A 26,720-nucleotide genomic window follows, 5' to 3' on the forward strand; every position below is an offset into this window, starting at 1 on the left:
CCGGTCACCTGAGTCAGCTCTAACAAACGATCACCAATTTATAACTTCTGAATGTTAATAAATTGCCACTCACCTCACTTTCCGTGAATGTAAAAATGTTCTATTGTTTATAAACACACTATTTACTAAGTTCAAGAGTAAATATCGCTGTATTTCCCAGATGAGAAGAAAACAAAGGCAGAGTGATACGAGCACTGATCTGCAGTTGCCGCCATAAAAAAAAAAAAATAAAAAAAATAAATAAATAAATAAAAATAAAAAAATAAATATTTTTTTCTTTTATTGATCTAACACTAAAAATTACAATTGCAGGTCGTAATTCATTTTATTACCTACTATACATTGGCAGTGTCTTTATTTGTGTCATTGAATTACAATTATTGTTACCTGAGCAAATTAATTGTTGTTTTATTGATAAGTTGTTATAGGATTAGAAGTTCAATAAACCATAAATAGGTGGGTAGTTTGTTATGCGGCATGGTATACCACAGGCGCTTGTCGGGGTATAAATGAATTTAGAATCATCATTACGAAATTTTCGAACTGTCAAGAAGCCATAGTAGTAGTGTTTATATTATATTGTGTAGTTGTATAGACGATATTACTTTGTACGTGTCAAATTTTATATTAAAAATAATATATATTTCTGAAAATGTTAACTATACTGTACATCAGTACTGCAGTAAGTCAGATTCCCAAAAGGTGGTTTAACATTATTCTGATGTACTAATTAAAATTATTATATAACGGTTTGGTAATTGTTAATTAATATTTTCAAATATTAAATAATTAAATTAAATATAATCATAGAAAAGAATAATAAATAAAATATGACATTATGCAGAGATTTTGAGTAAAATAAATTTTTGAAATTAATAACAATTGGGACCAAAATGTAATTTGAACTAAATTAATAACAAGCCTGACCTGAGTGAGTTGGAAGGTTATAAATAGTTTGTCTATCTAATAGTTGATAGTGTAGTTTAATCTAAAATTAAATTTTTAAAAATTAATGAAGTTTTAAAAAAAAGGTAACTAGACATAAGCTTATTAATAATTAATATGATTATCTACTAATTAACTTTTTTATAGGGCGATTTTTACTTGTAATTAATGACCTAGGCAGAATAGCCTGTAAAATAATTTTAAAATTTGATGTAAGGTGTGAATTTATATTTAAGATATGGTATATTATTAATAATAATGTTATTGTTAAAATTGTTACAATGAATACATAATAAGTTGTTAAATGTTTATATTGTCCTTGAGGATGGCCTAAACGTTGGACTATTGATATAATAAAGAGTGTTGAGACTTAACTAGGATACCATTTCATTTATTTAATAAATAAAATATGTTTAGAAATTAGATAAATGTTTTTGTTAAATTTATTGGATTTAGAATTTATCCCTCTATTATATAAAAAACGTCTTTAGTGATCGCCGTGTAATATTATATAATTCTTATTTTATAAATATATTTAATATTATATATAATTTGTTAAAATAAAACTTTCTTTGGGGGTAAGAAAATAAAATTATTTTAATCTCTCAACTACTTGAAAACTTAAATCCTTAAACAGTTAGAATCCTTAAATTAGATCCTTGAAAACAGTTAGAGCTTCGAACAAGGCGGTGAGTTGAAAACTTGAAGCCTCAAAGGGGAGAAGCACATCAGGAAAAGTAATGAGACTGATTATCTGATTATAGTACTATTGATGAGAGAAAATATTAAAGTAAAAAAATATGAATACTTTAAGGTCTTCTTAATAATGGCGATAAAGAATCTTATTTCTGTGGGTTGGATCTGTAGAGATTGGGTATGTACCAGGAGATCTTCGTTCTTTCCAGCTCTCAATTCTCAGGTTGTAATTATATTTGATTACTTCGTGTTATTTGGTCATTGATCTTTGTACTTCATCAAGGAATCTAATCTTGGAATTGGGTTCTGAATTCCAAAATATATTTAATTATTACAGTGAGTGAAAGATTGAACGCAAAATAGGAGTCGAAATCATCTTTAAATTTTCAAAGTTGTAATGGTGGTGAAAAAAAAAAACTTTACAACCTTAATTTCTAATCCCTATTATCTTTCTTGTGGAAGGAACTTCTCAGCCGACTCCGATTCTCCAAGACACTCCAATTATGGGTTTAGTGCCTGTGACATATCATTTTCTCGGCTATTGTCTCCAGAGATTGCAAGCAATCTTCGAGAATGACAATCGGGTCCACTTTCGAGACCGACTCGCTCAGCCATTTATGTGCAAATGTACGCCGCAGGCCGCTCTTCCAGCCAAGCATAACGTTGAACAATCAGCTGTTCTCACATTATTATCTCTACAAAAAAATATGTTCCCCTTAAATACATGATTTAATATTTATAAATTAATTTTTAATTAAACTACGGAATTTATCGCGGTTGATTAAATTAACGCATCCGATCCTTTGTTGAATATTTTAACCACCAATGCACCACTGTAGGCCTCATAATTAGTTTCCTTAGGAGAAGCCTGTTGCTGATTAATGTTACAGTTATATTCATTGCTACAGCGTGATCCAAATAACGAGTACGCTAGGTGGTCCAATTTCTTGTTTGGTCGCCTAAATATTTCTAAGGATTGGTTACAACTATATTAAAGGGAGAAGAAATTCGATTTTTATTCATTAATTTAGATTAATTGTAAGACTTGTAAAAATATATACTTTTATTTTTACTTTAATAGATGATTCAAATACATTTCCTCCAGCATCCTGCGTGATTTAATTTTACGTCTAACTGTTTTTAATTCCTGTAAGTTATCAGGAAGTTTTCTTGGCTTAAGCCTGTCATGCTTATTCAGTATAAAGTCCAACTGACTTCTTAGGCTTTATAGAGAAATCGGAATAAAGTATCTATCACAACAATCGTTGAAACAAAAATAACGTTTGATATGTAAAAACCTTCCATCTGTAGATACAAAAAATAAAACATTTTGACAAAAGAGTTTTTCTTTCAGATTTTCATTTTTATGAGCCATCACAAAAGTATGCGCTGTATTGATTTTATTGAGGGCTAGGGAGTGACTACGAATTAAAATACTCAAACAATTTACTTATAGTGTTACATCCTGCAAGTACCTGATGAAGTTAGGTTAAGAAACAAACAACACTACGGGGTTTCCAATTCTTCTAGGACGAAATTTCTCTTTTTAAATATATATTAGTGGGCATTTCAATAAATGCTTCGGAATGATAGAAAACCGTGTGACAAAGGTAAATAATGATAAGGTGATCCTTGTGTTCGACTTAAAATTCAAATTATGTTTTATACCAATACTTGAAAGGGTGCTGAATAATATGATACTCATTTTTTTTTTTAATTTACTGCAAAAGAGACTGATACTATTCACAATTAAAGTCAGAAAGTCCTTATTGTGACAGGGCTTGGGAATGACAAAACTAGCATTAAATATTTTATAACTACATAGTTATTAATTATTGGAACTTCAAAAGGAGAAGGGAATGTTGGCCTAAAGAAGGACAATAACAGAAAAAAAATCATTATCATGCAGATAATTTATCACTTTTAAAAAGACATAACTGAAATAACATCGAGATTGGAGAATGGCCTATAAAAAAATAATAATTTTGACGGTCGTGTAAAAGAATAAAACATAAAATTGAAAACTCTGCATGCGATAACTTTTTACTGATTTATGTAAGAAAACTTTTATAATCCGTCCATGTAACTGAGTTTATTCATTTTAAAATTTTTATGGCTTAATACATTAGACCAGTGCCCACATCAATCAATGCAGATTTATTAGTTGATGGTTTACTGTTGTTTATTGGTTCCATTTACAAATGCCATAACCCGTCTTTTTTACCATACGCTGAGAAGATGTGTTGGATGCTCGTGGGTCACTTTACGACCTAATGGTCAATGTCTTCATGGCCAATTTCCAGTCCTAGAGAGTGATATTAGCATAGTAAATTACTCCTTGATCCGAGTATCAGCTTTATATTGCTTAATCGCTCTCTGCAATTAATATTATATTTATAGCGCAGATTTTTTGATGCAAATTGTTCGACGGAAATTATCGCTAACCTGTTTCATTTAGGAATTTATGTTTCGATGGGGCTGTGAAACCGCCATGGGTGAGGTCGTTTATCATCTCCATCACATTATTTTTATTATTATTTTTATTCTTTGCGATAAATTGGAAGAAATTTAAAACTTTTGTTAAATGCTTCTATCGTTCTTGAAGCTGTCTGGATGACGTCACGTTTACGAAGCCGTAGACTAAATAGAAGCGCTGTAATCAGCAGTGGAGCGTGTTTAGGGAAGAAGTGACATAAATAAACCACTATCTCAATGTTTCACCGCAAAACGTACATTGTTTCGAGATTTATCCTGTTCTTTATTTAGCCGAGCTGTTTCGTAGGTAGCTTTTCTTCGGCTGGGCGTAGACGAAATTTTTTTAATAATCCTAACCAAATCTCTGTGTTTTTATTCACATATTGTGGCTGGATAAAAGTTAAGCATTAAAAATTACGTCCCTAGTTATAACCTTTTAAATTCTTTGCAGCCTTAACTGGACCGTTTCGTAACTTTTTTTTTTAAATGAGAATTATAAGTTTTAGTGACAATATCACATAAAAGAAAATAAGTGAAATATTAAACTCCTTCAATAAGATCAAATAAGGCCCCTAAGAGACTTATATCTTTCGATTTCGATTAGCCAATCTGCACTTATTTGATACGCTACGTCTATCCGTTTAACTTATACTGACAAGGACCACGGAGGGTTAAGGATTTTTCAATAGAGTAGTGTATAACAAACGAAATCATGTAAATGTAGCAAAACCTCATAACGTCAAGGTTTCGATTTTATTTTTGTAGAATTTTAAATAATGTACACGGATATTTTTTAACAAGGAAATAATTGAATAATTTGGATAAATTCTTAAATTCTTTCTATCAACATCAACTTATATGACGATAATAAAATTATATTTAGATTTTTATTGCTATGGGGCTCCACCAAACCGTCGAATTTCTCTCGATCCGATCCTTACAGTCCAAAATCCTTCGTGCTTCCAAAATCTTTAATGCTTCTTACTTTGTCACAAATCAAATCATCCATCAGGACCTCAATGTTCCCTATGTTGCTGAACCAGATACCAATCCTTCCATAATAAACTTCCCAACCACCCAAACCAACTCGTTTCTAATCTAGCTTCTCCTTCACTCCCTAATAATCCTCCTAGGCGTCTGAAAAGAAGATGGCCTCGAGACCTTCTCCTTTCGAAATGTTTTTGGAGTTCTATCAATGGGTAGATTCTTCACATATTTGTATCATGTCATAATATCACTTACAACAAATTTACTTTATGAGTTTATATGTATACAGTTGTAAATAACAATAAATAAATTATTAAAAGAAAAAAAGATTTGATTGGGCAATTATTTAAAAAAAAATAGTGAAATAATTACTATCCATTTAATACTTCCATAAAAGGTGACGACGATTCGGGTTAAAAAAAAATTAAAGGTAAGTTTAAACGACCTGTAAGAGTTATTTAACATGTTGCGACATCCACAAGGCTAACAATCCTAAGCAACAAGTTATATGATTGTAAGGGATACAATACAAACATAATTACTCAACAAGAGGTACCCTCCACGTTACGGAAGTTCTGATAATCAAAGAATAAACAATAGTTAAAGAGAACACTTGTAAATATAGTCTGTGATAGTTGACTTTTATTTTATCAACAGAATAAATTTCGACCTTCTCACTCAGAATGAAGTTGGGATAGAGAAGATATGACACTCGGACAGATAAGTGTTATCTCCTTTTTTAGTAATATACTAACATATTTATTTTATTTTTTGGATGCATAAAAAAAATGATGGAAGAAATATATAGTTGGAGTTGGAAAAACATGTTATATTTATCTCCGAGTGGGTGGTTGAAATTTATTATTTCTGCAGAATCTAGAAAGTTCGGAAAATCGTGGAATTATGTTGAAATTCATCATTCCTATCCTGGTTTGGGTGCATAAAGGTGTAATCTCTCAATAAACAACTTCAATAACAACCAATTGTAATAAAACATAAGAGACTATTGTAGTCAAAATTGCTAAATAAACGCTTTTTAACGGTTTCAGTTTTATATAAATTTATGAAAGGTGAAAATTTCAAGAAACGCTTCCCGGATCTTCGATAATTCGGAAAACACGATCAAAATTGTAAGAAAATTTTATATTCTGCCTCCCTCCTCTCCACTCTCCCCCTCTCCAAATTAGTTGTTACAACAACGCTCCTGTTTGTAACCTGAAGAATAATTCATCATTTCTGGTATGGGTGCAGTGTGATATCCCAATAAACTACAAATAAAAAATCTTAATCAAGTCAACAAATTACACATCAAAACACCAATCGATTACTGTTGAGTGATTACTGCCTTTGGTTACGCGAATGCAAAAAAACATGGAACATGTGGAAGCATTTTACTGACATAGTGGGTTACTATTATAAGGAATTTCAATTAATGAAATAATATGTACCAGCCTCACAGTAACCAGTACCATGTAAATACGTCATTTTTCTTATAAAAATATATTAAAAATTTTATATTTCTGGAATAATAGGAGTGAGGAAAAGAGTTAAAAATAAGAAGAAAAAGTTAATTTGAACAAAATTTTAAATAATAGTACAAAAAGCATAAAAAGAATCAATTAAATAAGTAGCAAGTTTCCTTTACAAAAATTATAGAAAAACTAGTAGTAAAAGTATTTAAGACTGTCATAACAGGGTTAGTTGAAGAAGGGAAACATGTTAATGTTCATCGGACTAATTAAGTATTTTAACTAGTTTTCTAGAAGAGAAATCTTCCTCCTGTAAGTTTATAAATACATAAACACGATAATGACGAAAAGAGCATTTAGGTCATTATGTCAAATTTTTTTAATGTCATATTTATTAGTGGGAAATCACACAAAGAACAGCAGTTGAGTCTATATTCTTTCAGATAAAGTTTGACACATTTTCCTTCCTAAAAAATAACAAACAATTTTGGCGTTATTCCATCGAAAGGAGCATGCGGGTTATAACAACCGATCTTTCTTCCCATGGCGAATTGTGTAAATGCATTTCTTAGCCCGACAAGACAATAAAGTCGTTTAAAAAAAATAATGTAGTTGTATCATCATTCTTCTAAAGCGGCGATATGGTATAAATAGTCTGTTCAAAATATGGGGAAAAAGGTTTAATTTTATAAATCCGATATATTTATGAACAGTAATCATTGATCTCAAAATAAATTCCTACTAGAAAATAAGATATAAAACAAGTCCAGTGTGGAACGATACGACTTGCTATCCAACCTTATTACTTTAATAAAAAAAATGTATAATTACTAGTCAAAGTTGATGAGTCTGCCAAGTATAGTAAGGGAAAATAAAAAAATGGCGCCTGTTTCTAAATGTTAAAAAAAATTAATTTTTCATTCAGAGCTCCATATCTTTAAAACTACGCAAAACCTTAGATAACATAATTTAAAATATTGTAAATTTGCTGAAATATGAACCCTAATAGAGCTATTTACGTTCAATATTATTCGAGACAGCTTTTAAAGACGCAACATTTTAGAAAAAAATGTACTGAAAGATCAGTAGTAAGTGAATTTATTTTTATAAATCTATATCTCAAAAACGATTCGATGTATAGATGTCTATTAGCACTAAAATGACAGCTAGTTTAATGGGCTATATAGTAGTTTATGATGTTTCTCTGCATAGTAGCAGTAGTTTTCCTGATATTTGGTAAAACGAATTGATTTATAGTTGTTCGGATAAAGTTTCATTTGCCAAATTTATATTTATATACCAATATCATAAAAACTACTATTCCTATAAAGATACGTGTGGTAAACTAATTTAAAGTAAGTTAAATTACCTTCCTTTTGAGTGCTAACAGACATATGTACATCTTATGGTTGCAGTGATATATTTTTCAAAAACATTTTATCCGAACAACTAGAAATTAACATTTTGTGAATTTATTTTGACAAATATCATGAAAACTATTGATCCTACCAAGATACATGTTATAAACTATTTGATAGTAAATTAAAGTAGTTTTAATTTGAGTGCTCGCAGATATCTTTACATCGAATGGTTCCTGTAATATAGTTTTTCATATATCAAAATTATTGCCCGAACAACTATAAATTAATTTATTTTAGCAAATATCATGAAAACTACTACTCCTACGAAGATAAACCTTATAAATTACTACTTTATACCTTATAAATTACTTACTAGTCCATTAAACTAGCTTTAATTTGAGTATTAATAGACATTTGTATTCGCATGGTTTTTCAGATATAAAGATTTCAAAATAAATTCACTAATTACTAATCTTTCAGTACATTTTTATGAAATGTTGCTTTTTAAAATTATATATATTGACTATTGAACGTAAATAGCTCTATTAGGTCTAATATTTTAGCAAATTTGCTCAACTTTAAATGATATTCTCTTAGATTTTCTAGTGTTGTTGGTAGTTTAAGATATAGAGCTCCGAATGAAAAATTATTTTTTTTTATCGTTTTGAAACAGCCGCCATTTTTTATTCTCCCTACCTATACTTGGCAGACTCGTAAGTTTTTACTAGTAATAGTAAATAGTTTTCATTAAAGTAATCCAATTTTTGATTGGTGAAATAACTGCCTTTTTTTCTTCCCGGCTCTTGTACTATAAAGGATTAAGTCGAGATCCAATTTTCATCTTTGGTAAATAGTGGTATAGATTGTGGACTACTTTTTTAAAACCTGATGATCTCATTCCTAATACAGTTTTAAATTTATTTAATATTTATTTTTTATTACAGTCAATTTAAAAATTAATTTTATAACAGTGAATGAAATTTTTTCGAAATGTTATAAAAAATTACTAGGCAATTTTATGTTAAATCTTCCCTAAAGCTAAAAATAGAACAGAACTTCGAAAATGTTAATTCTATCTCAAAACTGGAGCAGATTAAAATTCTAAGAATTCTATTGAAAGACAAGATAATTACTAAGAATATTAAAGCTAATATTATAAATAGCGAAAATTGGATACAGCTAAAACACATTTTATTATAGTCTTTTAATAATAGAGGTTTCGTAATTATATTAGTTTGTAATTAGTAACGGGGACTCTCTAATAAAACAACGGTTTGTTGTAGCTCTCCTTTCAAAACTGTCCTTAATTTTTCCAAAGTATTTATTTTTCTTTATTAACATATTATTTTTCAAAATATAATTCGGCTTATTGAACTTTAAACACCAATGTGCCGAATACTTTTAATCAATATCATTCTGTAGTTGTAATTTAAACAATTTAATTTAAAAAATATGTGTCATCTTCCACTTATGGGTCCCACATTTTTTATGTGGCAAATTCAGTAAAATAGCTTCAAATAATCTGTTAATAGTGTAAACATTGCAATATAAAATAATACATAAAAGAAATAAAAACTTAAATGTTACATTCTCAACTCAAAGAATAGTTTATCATCCGAAACTAGATTCATGATTTTAAAAACTTCAATATAAACCAATTTTCTCATAGGTAACGATTACATTAGCTAGTTATAGATGGTGAGATAGAATTCAATGTAATTAAATAAATAAAAACTTTAAACTATTTAGGAATACCTTTTTTTTTTTTGTTTCACCATCTGACCTTTACTTTTTTACAATTTATTTATCTTCTTAGCTTGCCTTCTTATCAACAATTACAACACTGTTTTGTTTAATTCTACAATTATAATTTATTTGTTTTTTTAAAATAACTTTTTTTTAAATTATGTACAATTAATTAATCGCATTTCTAACTATTTAATTGGTAAAAATCTAACAAATATGTTTTTAAACATGATTTTTTTTTACATAACTCATCTTTCCAAGAACTATTGGGTGTCGCAAATTAAAAATTTGCGCTTTGAAATATTTACACAAATTCAATTTTTTTGTTTTATGTATAATATAATCTTAAGACTTTTTGGATACTGGTTGCTAATGTTTAAATAAATGAATTTTCTCAAAACAATAATTATTTCTTTATAAATCCAACGTTTTGGCCAAATCGGCAGGTTTGTTTAAAAAAAAGTAGGCATACTATATAAATATCAACGGAAGTGGAAAAATTAAGTAGTCTTTATGAAATCGGATAAAAGTTTTTAAAGCAATTACTGTGCAGTTATAAAATAATCTATATAATAGTATATAGTATAATAATAAAGAAGTGTACTATAAACAAAAATGTTCCAAGAAGATTCATAAATGTTGTTCAGTATAATTTAAACATCTGAATCAAGTTTACTTATGTCTTAAATTTATGACTGTTTGTACAATGGGCCGTGGATAAAAAACAGAATAAATTATCCGAAAGTCTCAACTGACGGGGGACTGCTATATTTGGTACAGGGGAATAAATTTTGTTGACAAAAAGCAATGACAGTAGGCTCAAATCGCCTTGATCAATCGTTCTTAGGCGTTAACTAAATCCTCATAAATATTTAAAGGGCATTATTGAATTAAAAATCACCTTAACTGAGTCATGAAATAAAGATTTTAGAAAATGGAAATCTGTGAGTCATGTCCCCCTAATGGAAAAATAAAATAAAAAGGGTAAGATTTATGAAGCTTTGTGGATTGTTTGTTTAATCGTTATTTATGATGAACAAATTAAAAAAACAACATTATTTTCATGTTTTAAACATCATAATAATACGCATTTTAATAAGTTGGAAAAAAAAATATATATTCCTTTATCATTGACTGCAGTCATCTATCCCTCAGAAGAAACAATTATTAACATTAAATATAATTTTTAAAATCTCTATAAACCATTTAATTTAAAAAAAAACAACAACCTAAATACTAAAACCCCTAGTTCCTTGATTTTTTTTTTCTTTAGAACTTTTTAATGATCTTAAATAAGTTACGGGTTTATCCGTATACATTTTAACCCCTATAATTATTAGTTTTAATGGAATTGCATCTTGTGATTAAAAATGTTTTATTAAATAAGACCATATAATAAAAAAAAAAATTAAATTCTTTCTCTTTCTACAAGTTTAATTCTATGCCATAAGTAGTAAAACAACAAAAATCGAACTGTAAAAATTGAAAATGAGTAGAATTACGTATTAAAAAAAATCCAAAAAAAATTGTATTGTGTAATTTATTATAATTATACATCGATAGCTAAGGTGAATTGCGGATACATTTGTAAATAAAACAATGATTTTATAGTTAAAACGAAAAAAAAAAAATAAGCAATTTCGGGTAGATAAACATCAAAATGTACAAAATCCTGCAGTGACACCAGAACGTGCCATTAAGTGCTATATACAAATTTTCATGTTTCATAATTTGAGGTTTTTTAGGTGGATTTTTTATTTAATTTGAAGCTTATGAACAAAAGGCGTAATAGCAAAAAAAATCCGTTCTCTAGTTACATAGATCTAATTACTATATAAAAAAAACTATGTATAAACTTAATATATCAAAACCACAATATCTTGTAGTATAATGTCCAAATATTCTTATATTATTCATAGGTTAGTATTTACTTATTTTTTATGGACATAAGTGATACAACTTTCAACATTTACATTATTTCTATGTATAAACTTTAACTTTTTTTTTTTATTTCATAAAAATTCTTATATATTAACATTTCCTGAGCAGTTTTATCCAAGGTGTATTTTAGTACTTCTAAATGCATTTTTGAAATTATTCTTTCAGACTTGTTGGCACTTGAGTGTGCCTTTTCTTTTTTTTAAGTTAAAAATATATCCTAAACTATTGTGTTATAAATAATTTTTTAACATTTGTAACTTTTACTTTCACTTTAGCATAAATATGAAATATCTAGTAAGATGAAGTTTCGCGATCGCATAAAAATTACATCTGAGTTTTTTTTTTATCTGAACATCTGTCTACATTTTACATTATCATGTTATTAAAACTAAAACTAGGTTGAAACTTGAATTAAATTGACTTAATGTTTAATTAGATACAAGGCTAGGATTAGTTTGCCCACTTGGACTAATTAATCAACGACTTCAGGCGATTACGTAGGTTCTAATGCCTCTGACGAAAGGACAGTAAGGTTTCTGTGGCCCAATGCTTGCATTAATTATGTAAACCTGTTTTTGTTTTTATTTTCAATCATGCTGGTTTGATAGCTTGGTAACATAACATATCTATGAGCTTAATGTTTACTAGCAGCCTTGGTCCAACCCCAATAATTACTGTGCAATAATTCGCTACCTTACTTTCGCTAAGTAAATAAATAATGAATGCCAAAGTGCCATAGCAATAAAAATAAATTTTTAATTTGTTTCTGCATCTGACCTTCACACTTCTATATACATTTTATGATATATTATCTTACCTTAAGGACAAATACTAAAATACATTTTTAATCCGTATATTTTTTGGAAGTGGGTGGCTCAGTGGTAAGGCATTGTGCTACTAACTCCAAGGACCCTGTTCAAATCCGGCAGTGGCAGATAATGATTTTCTGTTTTACTGTAGCTGTGAGTCATCCCTGTGGGTTTGGGAGCTCTCCGGGGTAAACCCAGCCTCATGAAGTGGATACCCTTCATTGGGTAAAACTCTGGCGGTCGAGCTTCATTCTGACCAAATTACCTTCTTGCACAGCCGTTAGTCTAGTAACAGTACTTCCTTTCAAAGTACCACATCCCCGACCTTTCATGTGTAGTAGCGATACCGAGTTAATTTTTAATACATTATTTTTTTTTCTAGGACGTTTCAGGGATATTGTGTTCCCGTACAATTCCCTAACTTCTCTAATTTTATATATTTTTTAAAAATAAGCAATCCATCAATTGAATACAATGAATTAGTTCCATCCTTTTTTCAGAAAAAAACAGTCACTAATAAATAATAAGTGAATTTTTAAAACATTATTTTGTTTACTTATCCAATTTAACACTCTTATTGAACTTTGAACTGCAATCCTTTCTACTGTAGTTATTGACAAAACTACATTATATATAATTTTTTTTAATATATTTTTAAAGACTGACTAACCCAATAATATTGGGACAAATAAGGTGAGTAAACGAAATAATGTTCAAATACTTTATTATTTATTTGTTATATTGGTATTAACAACTAAAAATGAAACTGATTTATTTTATTCAATTGTAAAATTTCTTATTTAAAAAGGTATTGAGTTAAAAAAAAATATGTGTGTGTGTGAATTAATTAAGAAATATGGCGTTTTTAATGTTAAGACCTTAGCTTAAGATAACAGATTTTTAAAAAAATATTATGATATATTTTATGAGACCCTTGTCGATACATAATTGAGTAATATTAATGTGCCACACAAAAAAATGCCTTCAATAATCATGCTTGATTAAATAAGGCCATGTAAAAACGAAATTTTGACTTGCAAGAACGGTTAAAGATAAGAAATCGAGAACGGTTCACTCTGTGGCAAAAGCCTGCTGAATAATTTTTATTTAAAACTGTAAGTACATAAAGAATAAATACTTAGAACATTAATATACTTGGATTTTTTTTCTTCATATATTTAAATCATGCTTGCCTTGAAAAACAAACAGGGAATCTACTGAGGCATACTGAACGATGACATTTGGGATCTCATAACGACCAGTACCTTGGCTTCATTTCAGGGTTACTTACTATATAAGGAGAAGTATCATCCAGCTCCTTTTTAACATTCGTCGTGTTTTCAGATTATTTTTTATTAGGGAGATTTTTTTTTTTTCAAACCTTGTACTGTTGGTTTAATTATTTATTAAGCTGTACGGATACCACAGAAGATGACTTGGTAGTTACTTAACAGATAGATGGTTTAATTTCCCCATACCTTATTAATTCTCAGGTTTCTATATTTTGTCTATATTGGTATTGTTATAAATATCTGGTGCGGGGACTAGTCCGGCAAGTGTCTCTTTTAGTCCTTCTTGCCAACCCCTAGCAACTACTAGAGTTGCCTTCACGTACTAACTAAAGTGGGGGTGTCAAGATCCATTTCTCGTGACCACTAAGAAATAAATGTTAACTGCCCCAAGTGGGAATCGAACCCATAACGTTCTGAACCGGACGCTCTGGGAGCTAGGTCCCAACCTTCACTTCCGTCACGTCCCTTCTGCTTTAAGTTACTCTCCGATACGTAACACGGTGTTGAATGATATACAGACATAAATGTAAGCAATTTATTTCATCAAATAGCCGTCGCTTATAGATCCTCATGAACTACTGGTCTGTTCAATCTCGGAGTTCAACATTGAAAAATATCCTTCACCTATTCTAGCACACGACGTCTAACTTCTTCAATCATTGAAAGATATTTCATACTACCTTAGCTTCTCATCCATTCGTTCACCAATAACCTTCAATCTTTCCTGAGAGTATGCTATGAGCACTACTTCATCATGAAAAAAAAAAAATTAAAATTTGAACCGCTACAACCCATACAAAGGTCAGGGGTGCAGTACTTTGTAAGGAAGTACTGTTACTAGACCAACGGTTGTGAAAGGAGGTGATTTGGTCAGAATTACACTCGACCGCCAGATTTTTACCCAATTTAAGAGGCTGGGTGGACCCCAGGAGAGCTTCAACACCCACAGGGTAGACACACGACTACAGTGTAACAGAAAACAACTTTCTGCCCAGCCGGATTCGAACCCGGATTTTTAGTGTTAGTAGCATCGTGCCCTACCACAGTACCACTGCGCTCCCTACTTCATCATGAAATGACTTGTAAAATTTTTATAAACGCTCATATAAAAGTCATGAACTATAAATGAAGCTCCTTGATGAATAATCAAAATTTGAAGTGAAATTTAGAAAAATCTTTCTTATTATCTTGATTGTCTTCCACCAATTTTTCCAAACATTAAAAAAGTAAAATTAAGATAGTATTTTAAAGAATGAAAATTTTAAGAAAAAGTGATTTTTTTTAGTTTGTTACGAGAAAGTAAACAGCTTCGTTTATCTTAGAGTCGGATGTTATCTCTGGAAACGACACCTATCGGCAGAAAAACAAAAGGATAGCATTTGCGAATGGACTTAAAAAAAGAGCTTCCTTTTCTTTAAAGGAATGAAAAAATTCCTTTCTTTATATGATCATACTCCGCGAAGTTTTAACTTACGGATCAGAACCCTGAGCACAATAGACTTCTCATCTTAATGAGAAAAAATTTTAACAAAAATGTTTATTCTTATTAGAGAAGGCTGTGTATAAAAGAATACGGGTCTTTACAAGAACACCCACCTCAACAGATTCGTCAGACTGGAGCGACTTCGGTTGGTAGGGCACGCTGAATGAATAAATGAAAGCAAGAAACAAGGAGGATGTTATCAGACAATCTTCGCAGAAAAAGACGAGTTGGCTCACTAAACCTTGGATGGGAGTGTCGGCGAATCCACGAGTCTTGCTTGGAGTTCGGATCTGGAAAGAAGCAATTCATCCCAATAACTGGTAAAGCCGTTTAGAGAAGGCTTAGTTTTGCTGACGAGATGTAGCGCCACATATGTATGATATAGGAGATATATAGGACACTTCTAAATATATTTTAATTTCAAATTTTCTTTTTTTAAAACAGAACCACAGGTGGTATTGGTATTGGAATACTCACCAAAAGAACTGTGAAAGAGAGAAGAGATTAGACAGAGAGCATCTTGTAAGCAACTCCCTTCAAGTCCAGTAGCATTTGGTAGAGGAAGAAAAAATAGAAAAGTGAACGATATACAATAAAATATTCTCCATATAGTTTCAAAGCGTTATTGTTATTGGTCTTTATAGAGATCTCTTTAAGACGTCCCATGCCGTGTAATAAGTTGAAAACATTATTATTTTACATTGAAATATAAATGATACGCCCTGTGTGGCCCTGAAGGAGAAAATATTTTGAAGCTATGTTAGGGAACAATGAGAGGCAGTTAACCCAGCAGGGCACATGAAGTATTTTGAACGGGTGATTGATGAGCGAGCGTTAAGCGATAAGGCGGGCGATGATAAACAACTCGTTCAAAGTCCTTACCCAACTTAATTTAAAATTGCCTGTAATATAAGCTCTATGGGACTTCATATTCAAATTGTTGTATTGTATGTATATATTCTACTTAAACATATTTATTTTACAATATCATCAAGATCGTACATTATTGACATGATGTTTGTAGGCCCTCCTTTTCGAGTGTTTCTAGCAGAATAATTATGTATATGACAAATAAACTAAATAACTAACTTAAAAAATAATTCGAATAGGACTGTATATGGTGGATAAAATACATAAAACATATTTTTAAAACAATTTAAAAATATATTTTAAGGGGTCTTGTTAAAACATAGTTTACATATTAGTTTTATCCTATTACTAGAAACATCGGTTAAAAAATAAATCACTTCGATTAGAAAAAATAATATAAACATTAAATAAAAGCACTGTTTTATAGTCCTGCAACGTGGGGCGAATAAATTATGTTTCTGCTTTTTTGAGTTCACTTTTTTGGTCACCACTCAAAGAAGGACGATGGTCTCCTTCAGTTAATTACGCACTAACAACTAATAATCTTCCAACACAAAAAAAAATTAATGGCATCATTTACAAAAAACAAAACTAACTAATCTGAGTTGTCCTAGAATGGTCACACCGCGAGGATCGTCTTCTCGTAATTTTCTTTTCTTGTTAAAAAATCTAGTATAAGAGTTAAACCCTTCTATAGGAAACAGAGTTTACTTCAAAATATTAAGTTTTTTGACTTACCCAGTTTCAAGTTTTTGAGTTTTGACTATATTTCTTGAAAAGTGATTATATATCATATTCACAATATTTATTAGTTAAAACATAAATGAATAATGCTTACATGATTAACTCTGTTAAGAAATGAGTGATATTTAAAGCAATTCATATACGTTTCGGCCTATCCCTCGTATGTTTACTGGTTGCATCAGAGCTTATAATCACCCAAAGCATCTTCCTTCAATTGGTTACATACGGTAAACAAATATTTTCCAACAAAAATTTGATATATTAAATTTTGTATTATTTTTTTAAAAATAAAAAATATGTTTTCATTGGATTCGTAGGTGTTTTGATGTTTTCTATTAAAATTCTAGAATATGTAATTATAAAACAAAATTGCAATTTTTAGTGAAAATTATTTATTTCGTGCTAATGTGGAATGTTTACGTTCCTATTCTAGTTCCAAACGATCTTTCATCTAACATTTGTTTGAAATTATTTTTGGGTACAATCAAAAATGTTTCTGGAAATTTTCTCCGAAACTACTCGAGTTGTTAGCGCAGCCAAATATTTCACCTTGCTCGAAATTCATTGTTTAACTTAGTACATATGAATATGAGACATTCATGTCATAGCTTAAGATTCGAACAATTCTACGAATAAGGGAAATGAAACAACTTACGATGTGTCATTTGTCATTTCAAATATCATAAGAATCCCTCCATCAAATATGTCCTGTCTCTATAACGTAATGTAAAAAATCTTCGTTAACATGTTGTTTTACAGTAAACTGTGTTGGGTGCATAGATAGAATTAAAAACTCCTTTATGAGGTGTTTCCAACCAAAAGTCGATATATCCACTTTTTTGGAAGATTATTTATAAAAAAAAAAAAAATACTATAACAGCATCTCATTTAGAGTGGTTAAATTTTCATTAAAATTTTTTTAATTTTTGGGGACATTCCGCGACTTTATTGTTTGCATGACCCACAGTTAAAAAAAGTTTTTATTTTTTTAAAGAATTTTCGTAACTAATTAATAACATTGAAATGTACTGAATACAAACTAAGATTAAAAGGGATACTTGTTCACCAACGATTTGAGAAATTTTGTTTTCAAAAATCTTATTGTTTTATTACTGCATTAATATCCGAAAAATTAAGTCATCACAATACAGTTGTTTTATTATTGACTGATCTTCAATTACCTCAAAAAACAAAACATATATATATATATAATATTAATATTTTTTAATTAGGTTACTTTATTTAATACTAGATTGAATACAACCTACAATAGAAAATTCGTTCTCAATTCCTAAAGGAAATGTAAATCATATATCCTTCAAATACAACTTACGTAAATTTAGCTATTTATCACCCTATCTATCCAATAAAAATATAATACAAATATTTGACCTTAAAGAAAATTTATTTATTTTTTTTATTTTTTATTAAAACTCACTTTTTTCTTAGAATCGTAAATGAATGATTACTAAGTATAAATTTTCTATATTTAATTCGGTCCGTAAACAAATATGAGTTTTAATAAAAAAATATTTGAATATTGATTTCTAGAAAGTTGTAAATTTGAGTTATCGTGTCAATATCGCATATAGTTTGCGATTGTATAGATATATATATTTTTCTATATATGCACGTATAATTTATAAATATGTTTTTGTATGTACATACGGACAGGAGAGACGCAGACAGAGGAAGAAGGCAGCATAAGAGAAGACCAGCTATCATGACATCGACCGGCACAACTGGCCACAACTGGCTTCCTGAGCCCCCTACCTCGTCCTAAGGGAGGGGGTATGTTGTACTTTTTGCAAACCCACTAGCAGTGAAGTAGAAACGAAGTAGAACTGCCCCTACTGTCACAGACAAGTTGGAAGGTATCGAAGGAATGTATCCAATGCAGTTAGCATCCTGGATAGGACTATCATCAGATGTGATAAGTTACAGGCATCAGCGATAGAGTCACGACAAAAATATTATCATAAATAAAGTTTAAATTAATTTACCTTTACAATTGATAAATAAATTATTACATGGTATGTATTTATAAATATTCTAATATGCAGAAATTATTATAAGACCCGACACGAGGGACAGAGACGGTTATTTGCCACATAATGCTCTGCGAGAAAAGTGAATGAAGTCCCATTAATTCATACCAAGATCTGGTGGTTCAGACTATCAATTGGCTAATTACAATTCAAGAAAGTGTTCATGTCATCAAAACTTTTTTTTTTATCTTAACAATTTTTTATTTGCAACCTGTAAATCTATTACAATCAGCAAATGAGCTGTACTATTCTGGCATAGCATGGGTATCCTTCTAACGTCCAAATAAATTATTTTATGATACTAGGAGGTTCCTCATCCAACCCCTCTTCAACCAACGCCAGGGATGTCATTCGCCATACAAATTTATTAATAATAATTTATAATTTAGAATAATTTAGAACGTCTGTGTAGTATGGAATATAATTGTCTCAATCGGAAATTTAGCGTTTAACATTTTGTCTTGAAGTGTGGGTCCCATTTCAACATTCTGCCATTGGTAAATCCTAAATGAGTTACAGTGTTTGTTTGTGATTAGGGTAATTGCCAATGTAAACTGAAGGGTATGTTTTGTGCCGTAGAGTAAACGTGGCTTTTCGTGTTCAATCTTAAATTTCAATTGTGTGCACCAGGTCTGCATGTTGTTTAGACTATGTTGTAGTGTTAGTGTGGCCTGTAAAGGATCTGTGTTTCTCGTAATGATAGCAGTGTCGTCGGTATACGTCACAGTTAATATGTCGTCGTTTGTGAATATGAGGTACAGATGTGGGGCCAGGGTAGAACCTTGAGGGACTCCTGCAAATATTGGTTTCATTTATGAGTTCGCTGAGCTTTGTCGGACAGAAAAAAAGCCGTCCTGAAGAAATGATTGCAGAACTAAGTAGTAGGTACTTCGAAGAATTGGCTTCCGTTAAAAAAGAAGGCCTTGGTGCCATACCCTATCAAACGTCTAAGTCACATCCATATTCGAGAAAATGTTTTGCCGAACATCCATAATCCTTCTTCTTCGCACTTTTCTCGTACTATTGAGTTACTATACGATGAGAGAGGTGTGTAGTTAAAGAGTAGTCATAATAATTATGTGTTGATTTCACAAGTATTATTTAAATAAATAAATAACTGGATAAATGGTCAGTATTTCGACACCTCTCCTAGAAATAGTGTGAACAAGAATAATTATTTTTCTAAATTAAAATTAATTTGACACCATCTAAAGATATTTCAAGCCGAACATCAACCCATCAATAAAAAACTAAGTAGAGGACGTGATCCCCGAGTACTTTGGGGCCAGGGTCCAATTGTTTTGGTTTTTTATTTCCAATTGAGGTTGTTTCTTCAGGATGGCCTGTGTTCGAATCCCAACCTGGCCCATTCAATATTCTATTGTGGTGGCCTCAAGAAATAAATCTGGCATTCCCACTCTGGAGCTACACAGCTTCGGTTGAAGTTTTAGTGGAAGACTTAGAAAAGTCAAAAAAATTATAATAATAAAAAAAATGCTGTTCTAAAATTATTATAGAAAATTGATGTAATAATTACTTTTAAGAGAGATTTTATCTGTATATACTCTAATCCATCAACAGAGCTAATTCTTCACCTCCTGGTCCCAAAATGTGACGTGGACTTCCGCAAACCGCTCTGACTTTGATAAGTGACACTGGTCTGTCTTATTTTAGGCCTGACTACTTCAAACTTCCTTAATTTTCTCTGCTTCGTCCAAATATAGACCCTGAATTAATTTAATTATTTTTTTTTATTGAATAATTTATATTTTAATCGTTAGCAATCATCAAATTCATTTATTTTGTAAAAACTATAAAAAATTATACAGAAATGTAGAAGAATAAATGATAGGCAGACATTAGTTAAAGTACGTAATTTTCACTTTAAAGTTGTTCTCTTCCTCCAATGGCTTTGCGGCAACTGTTCGTGGGAAGAGAAAAAACTTGAAACTTCCAAAAATTTAGATCGCATTTCTCAAATTACCGGATTTCTGGGGAGTATTTCCTGAAATCTTCCCTTTTCCTAAACATTATTTGAAAACTGGACGATCTAAATGGCTCTAATAAATAATTTTGAGTATAAAAACATCTTTCAATACTGTTTTACCACAACATTCGTAGTTTGAAGTAGATTTAACAAAGTACTAATTTTTTAGATTTTTCAAATTATTTTGAGAATGACAAAATTTAGGAGAATTTATTTAATTGTTACTGTGTCCAATCTGATTTTCCTCTTTCTCCGTCCTAGGAAAATATTTCAGTGGATTCCACTGAAGACTTTTTTTTTTAGTTTCATTCCATCTGTTCTACATCTTAATTCTACGGAATTAGTAGCCATAAAAAAGACAACTTTACAATCAACATTTTGGCATTCCTTAAAGTCTTCAAATTTGTCTTCATTTGCCAACTGGAGGTGAAAGAGGCATCTTTCATCGACTTTATTGCAAATTCAGAATCTGAGTACAAGTAGTGACAAGTGTGCGGCTAGAAATATAAGAAGCACCCAAATTTACGTTGGAAAAATATTATAAATTTACATGTTTATGAAAATATAAAACGTTCAGAAAACAAAATTAAAAAATAGGAGGAGAGAGATAGCTATTAAATATTAAAAAAAATAAATAAATAAAATAAAATATACGTGAATAGCAGAGCTCTGTTGCCAAAGTCGTATTTCCTTCTCATTTTTTTTTTTAAAGAGATGAAAAATGATTCGACCCCTTCATCTCAGGAAATTTAAAAGGGTTTTAAAATTAATTGAGCTGCTTTTGTTTTTTAATACTTCATAATTTATTTCCAAATTTGATTTTTTAGAATTTTCAAGCTTTTAACATCATTTGGTAGGACTACTAAAATAAAATGATAGAGCATTGGAGAAAATTGAGACTACCAAAAAATACTTGTCTCAACTCAAAAATTTGTTTATCTATACCAGACATTCCAGAAAACTAAATCAAATCATTATATATATACATATAGTTGACAGTATAATTTAAAATATGGATAAGATGGCCAGGGTTGCGGTCAAGATAGAACAATAAATAGCTTTCAACTATTTATTGTCCGACGTTTCGCCCCACCTTATAGGGCTTCATCAGGGCTGTTCAAGACGATAAGTCTTGACCGCAACCCTGACCATCTTTTCCATATTTTATATCAAATCATATTCGTTTTAGCGTCGTATGGAAGCTTTTTTACATTTTTTAAAACAAATTAGAAATTTTTTAACTTCATTTATTTGAAGGATATTTTCTCACAACAACCGTTGAAAAACTGAATGTTGTTTTATTTTTCCAACATTAGTAATGAGTCACGAAACAGTTTTTGTATTACAGTTTAATGGTCTGTTAGTAAAGTGTATATAACTCTAGATACCTGATATTATATTTACCAACTTTTATTATAAATTAGCAGACACGACAATCCTTCGCAATTTTTAAATTTGGGGATGTATCTAGATTAATAGATCACAATTGAAAGTTTGATATCAATTAATATATTTAGTTAAAATTAAACAAACATCATTATTTTAATTCACAAATTGGATTAATGATTTATTATATCTATTTAGTTTATAATGGTGAATAACAATATATTATAAACGTATATGGTAATAATATATAATAAAAATGGGTAAATATAATAGCTGGTGTCTAAAAATTTTCTAATTTGAAGCCTAATAACATTTTTATAGTTTTTCGTAAACATAAAATCATGTAAAGAAATCAGTAATCTTTGTTTTCTTATTCTTCAAAAAGAAACAATAAATTGGTATACAATAACCGTTAAAAAAAAAATCTATGCTTTCTGAGCTACGCGCCAAAACATTTTATAAATTTTTTTTTTTGGAGAAATCGGGGATTTCAGTTGCTTTAAACCTTCTCATTGCGACACAGAAGATTTTGAAAAAAAGCATCATGTAAAATCGGTCTTGTAATTAAAAGCTTTATTTTGAACAAAGATTCCACCCAATCCCTTTTATACATAAAGATGAAGCGGATTTAAAATGCACCCCCATTTCCCTTTGATACTTAGCCTAAGTCCATTTTTTATGGAAAAACTGATCAAAAAATCTAAAGTAGATAAAATATTATTAAATTAACCTTTTTATTATATAAGGATGATTTTTAAAGCTCGTTTATTCCAAAATGCGATTTATTTGGTTAGGATATAAATTAACATTGCTCTAATTAAAATTCTCTATCTCGAGTTCGTGTTATATAAAATAAAAAAATAAAATTTTCATGGCAAACAATTTCTTTATTTAATTTTTTTTTTATTCTACTATTATTTTTGTCCATGAGTATACAATAATACAGTTGGGTACATATATCATCATTAGTTATTGTCCTTAAATTTGACAATTTTTAAAATTTGTTAACAACAACCATTAAAAAATTTGAAAACAAGTCATAATAAAATTAAAGTGATAAATAAAGTACTGAGATGGTAGTGATGTGCAATACACAATTATTATTCTAAATATTTACGAAAAATAGAATTTTTTTCTTCTTTATTTTATGATGAAAAAATCAATTTTTTCCTACTTCGTTTTATGATGAAAAGTTCAAATTTTTTCTTCTTTATTTGATGATGAAAAGTTCAAATTTTTTCTTCTTTATTTGATGATGAAAAGTTCAATTTTTTCTTCTTTATTTTGTGATTAAAATTTCATTTTTTCTCTCCTTTTATTCGCACCCCAATTCAAAATGAGTACTCCATAAATAGTAAATATCCTTTTTCATGCTGTATGCTCTTATTTAATTGAATTTATATTAGGTTGTATAGGTTGACTCTTCTTCCTTCCAGAAAGGTAAGTACCCTCACCGAATATTTTTATATTTACGATAGTACTTTATATACTTTGTAGTTATAATGAAATATACAATTAGTAAGTACAACAAAATGTTAATTGATCCCTTGCTAAATTCTAATATCTTGTTATCTGTTGAATTGTAAGATCTCCCACAGACCGTTCTTCTGGAAGCTATAAACCGTTTTGATGTCAAAGAAGAAAGCAATGGAGTGCATCACTTGAACTAAATCTGATGTAAAACTTCTACTTCAACAGTCTATTCACTTGTGTTGTTATTCATATTACAGGTAATATATAAATATTTTCGTTATTATTATTTTTTTAACCTACGTTTCTTCTTTTGTTATTCTCATTTCTTTTTCCTTCTACTGAAATAAAATTACATTTTAAGGAGTTAATGTGACTTCTTTATCGATTCAGCTTGAATATATCTAATGTAATTATTATTTATCAGGTTATGGGGTTCAACCTCTGATAGAATAGTTGGAAACTTAAAAGTAAAATAAAATAAAAAATTAAATTAGTATATTATATTATTATCAGTATCCAAAGTTTATTCTCATATATCTGGAATCTATTATCTATTATGCAGATAATATTTCAAGGGAGTGTGTATTATATTATGTTATTTGTTTAAAAAGTATCTTACAATCCTACGTGTGTCAAGGACAGTTTTTAAGGTTCTTTGGGTCAAGTGTTTCTTCCTGTGTGCTTTTTAATATAAACCCATTAGATGAAATAATTATTGTGGTTACTATTGTTTTATCCAGATGAGTGTTTTCAGTTCTAAGGCCAGCTCCACATATTTTCAGCCCTTGTGATGAGTAAGTTGGCATTTCCCTGTGGTCCGTAGCTATTCGCCCATCTCACTTCATCCTGCTACTCTTGTTCTCTGTTGCTGATCACGAAAAGAAAACTTGTACGAGTCTTTATGTCATCAATTATATCATTTCCTCCTAATGGCTCCAACAATTTTGAATTAACTCGTCTTAATAATGTGCTATTAGTAATAAACAATAAAATATGATAGTCATTTCTTGTTCAATATTTTCATAACAACCATAAAAACATGGTAATAACAGTGTTTTGCCTAATCAATAAATTGAAATATAAGAAGGAATTTCCACATTTTGAATAGTAAAGAAATTTCCAAAATTGAAATGAGCTATGTCTCAACTTAAAGGAGGCTTGTATATCATCACCGACCTACATATATTTCTTTAAACTTACTATTTTTTTAAAAATTACTATTCATTAATATATATTTAAGAAAATATAATTTAATTGATTTTGATTCACCAAATGACCAATATCTGACTGTATTTTTTTCTGAGTCTACATAATTTATTCTATTAATATTAGAATTGGCAATGTATGTGTGCTTAGTGATAGATATTATTTTATTTAGCTATTATTGGATACTTATTTTTATCATATTCTCTATCATCTTGTTTTATTCTCATTATTATATTAATTCATTATCAATTGTAAGTTTACAGCTTTGTTATTCACTTCAAAATCCTTTCAGTTATTTTTATTATTTTTTATTTTATTTAATAATTATTATTTATTTTTATTTTAGTAGTTATCAATTAAATTATTTGTTGTATCGCTTGAGATCAATTCATATTGTACTTATCTAGCTTAAGATTAAAAATAGATTAAAAATTGTATAGCTTCCTCAACGCCCTAATAGTCTAAACTGTAATATTTACATTTCACTTATGTCTCTCATTTTTATGTGTTATTTTGGCACAGACCGATAGGTGTTGGTAGGACCATATTGGATGTAATTTTTAAATGAATAAAATAAGTTTTAAAAAATCATGAAAAATATTATACGACTCTAAAGTTTGGCTACAACGTCCCGAGGTCAGTACACAGTGAGGACGCTATAGATTATGCAGTGACTGGACCCTTAAACATTTCAAATTGTGTATAATGTAGTGTTTACAATTGCATTTTTTTTTTTTTTTTTTTATAGAATTTTGTACGTACTGATAATAAATATTAAAATATTATTGATATTTAGTCCTTAGTTTCTACAAATTGTAAGTATATAGCATATTATGTTAAATGTAAGTTACTGAAGTAGTTAATTTTTTTTTCCAGAGTCGATATAGTCTCCGCCACCGCACTTGACTGGGATACATCTAAATTTAAATTATAGGTTTAACTTGAGTATTAGCAGGATTTCCTTGGAAGCCTCATGCAGAAAGCAATTGATACCAGCGACACAAAACAGAAACCTGGCTAAGTTCCAGAAGTAATTGTTCGGTGGAAGCACTCCTACTTTCCTTATTAGGTTACTCAGGTAGGACAAAATAAAGGTTAACTGGATTTTTTATATCTTTGACACAGTAGAAGTTTTACATAGGTAAACACATTTGTATTTAAATTTTTTAAACGGCGAAAATACTTTCATCTTTGTAATATAAGCAATTACTATATATAAGCAATTACAATATATAAGCAACTAGCTTCACTAGCAATTTATATTGGTTATAACTAACAATAGTGATATATATAAAGACTGTAACACCAACATAATTAAACAGTAAATAAATAAAAGAAAACCTTAAAAATTTTCAAAGGAGGGTATAAGCAACTATGACAATCTTGTAGAAGTTATGAATAATAAAATGTATTTCAAAATAAAAACTTTTTTTTTTTTAATAATTTATTTATTGTTATTTACAACTGTATACAAATATATACAAGTAAATTTGCTGTAGGTGACATAGTGACATGATACAAACATGTGGAGAATCTACCCACTGATAGAACTCCAATAACATTTCTAGAGGAGAAGTTCTCGAGGCCATCTTCTGTTCAGAGACCTAGAAGGGTTATTAGGTAATAAAGGAGAAGCCAGGTTAAAAACATGTGGATTTGGGTGGTTGAGAAGTTTATCATGGAAGGAATGGTATCTGGTTCAGGCCAAATCGGCAAGATATGGGACATTGAGGTCCTGATGGATGACTTGATTAGTGACAAAGTAAGGAGTACTAAGGATTTTATGAAGGATTATGGACTGT

General features: G+C 29.6%; 1 protein-coding gene across 2 annotated transcripts in view; it reads right to left on the reverse strand.

Moving 5' to 3' along the window:
* The window catches only part of LOC106688976 (uncharacterized), a 72,960-nt gene extending 54,353 nt beyond the window's left edge, over positions 1 to 18,607 (reverse strand). For both annotated transcript variants that reach the window (XM_067050994.1, XM_014433698.2), the window contains exon 1: positions 18,487 to 18,607. In XM_067050994.1, the coding sequence (XP_066907095.1) occupies positions 18,487 to 18,543 (57 nt within the window). In that variant the 5' untranslated portion in view covers positions 18,544 to 18,607. The remainder of the gene's footprint in view (positions 1 to 18,486) is intronic.
* Positions 18,608 to 26,720: the final 8,113 nt, after the last annotated feature.

Source organism: Halyomorpha halys, unplaced genomic scaffold (assembly GCF_000696795.3).
Source record: "Halyomorpha halys isolate HHAL.00 unplaced genomic scaffold, Hhal_1.1 Scaffold1245.1, whole genome shotgun sequence".
Lineage (NCBI taxonomy): Eukaryota > Metazoa > Arthropoda > Insecta > Hemiptera > Pentatomidae > Halyomorpha > Halyomorpha halys.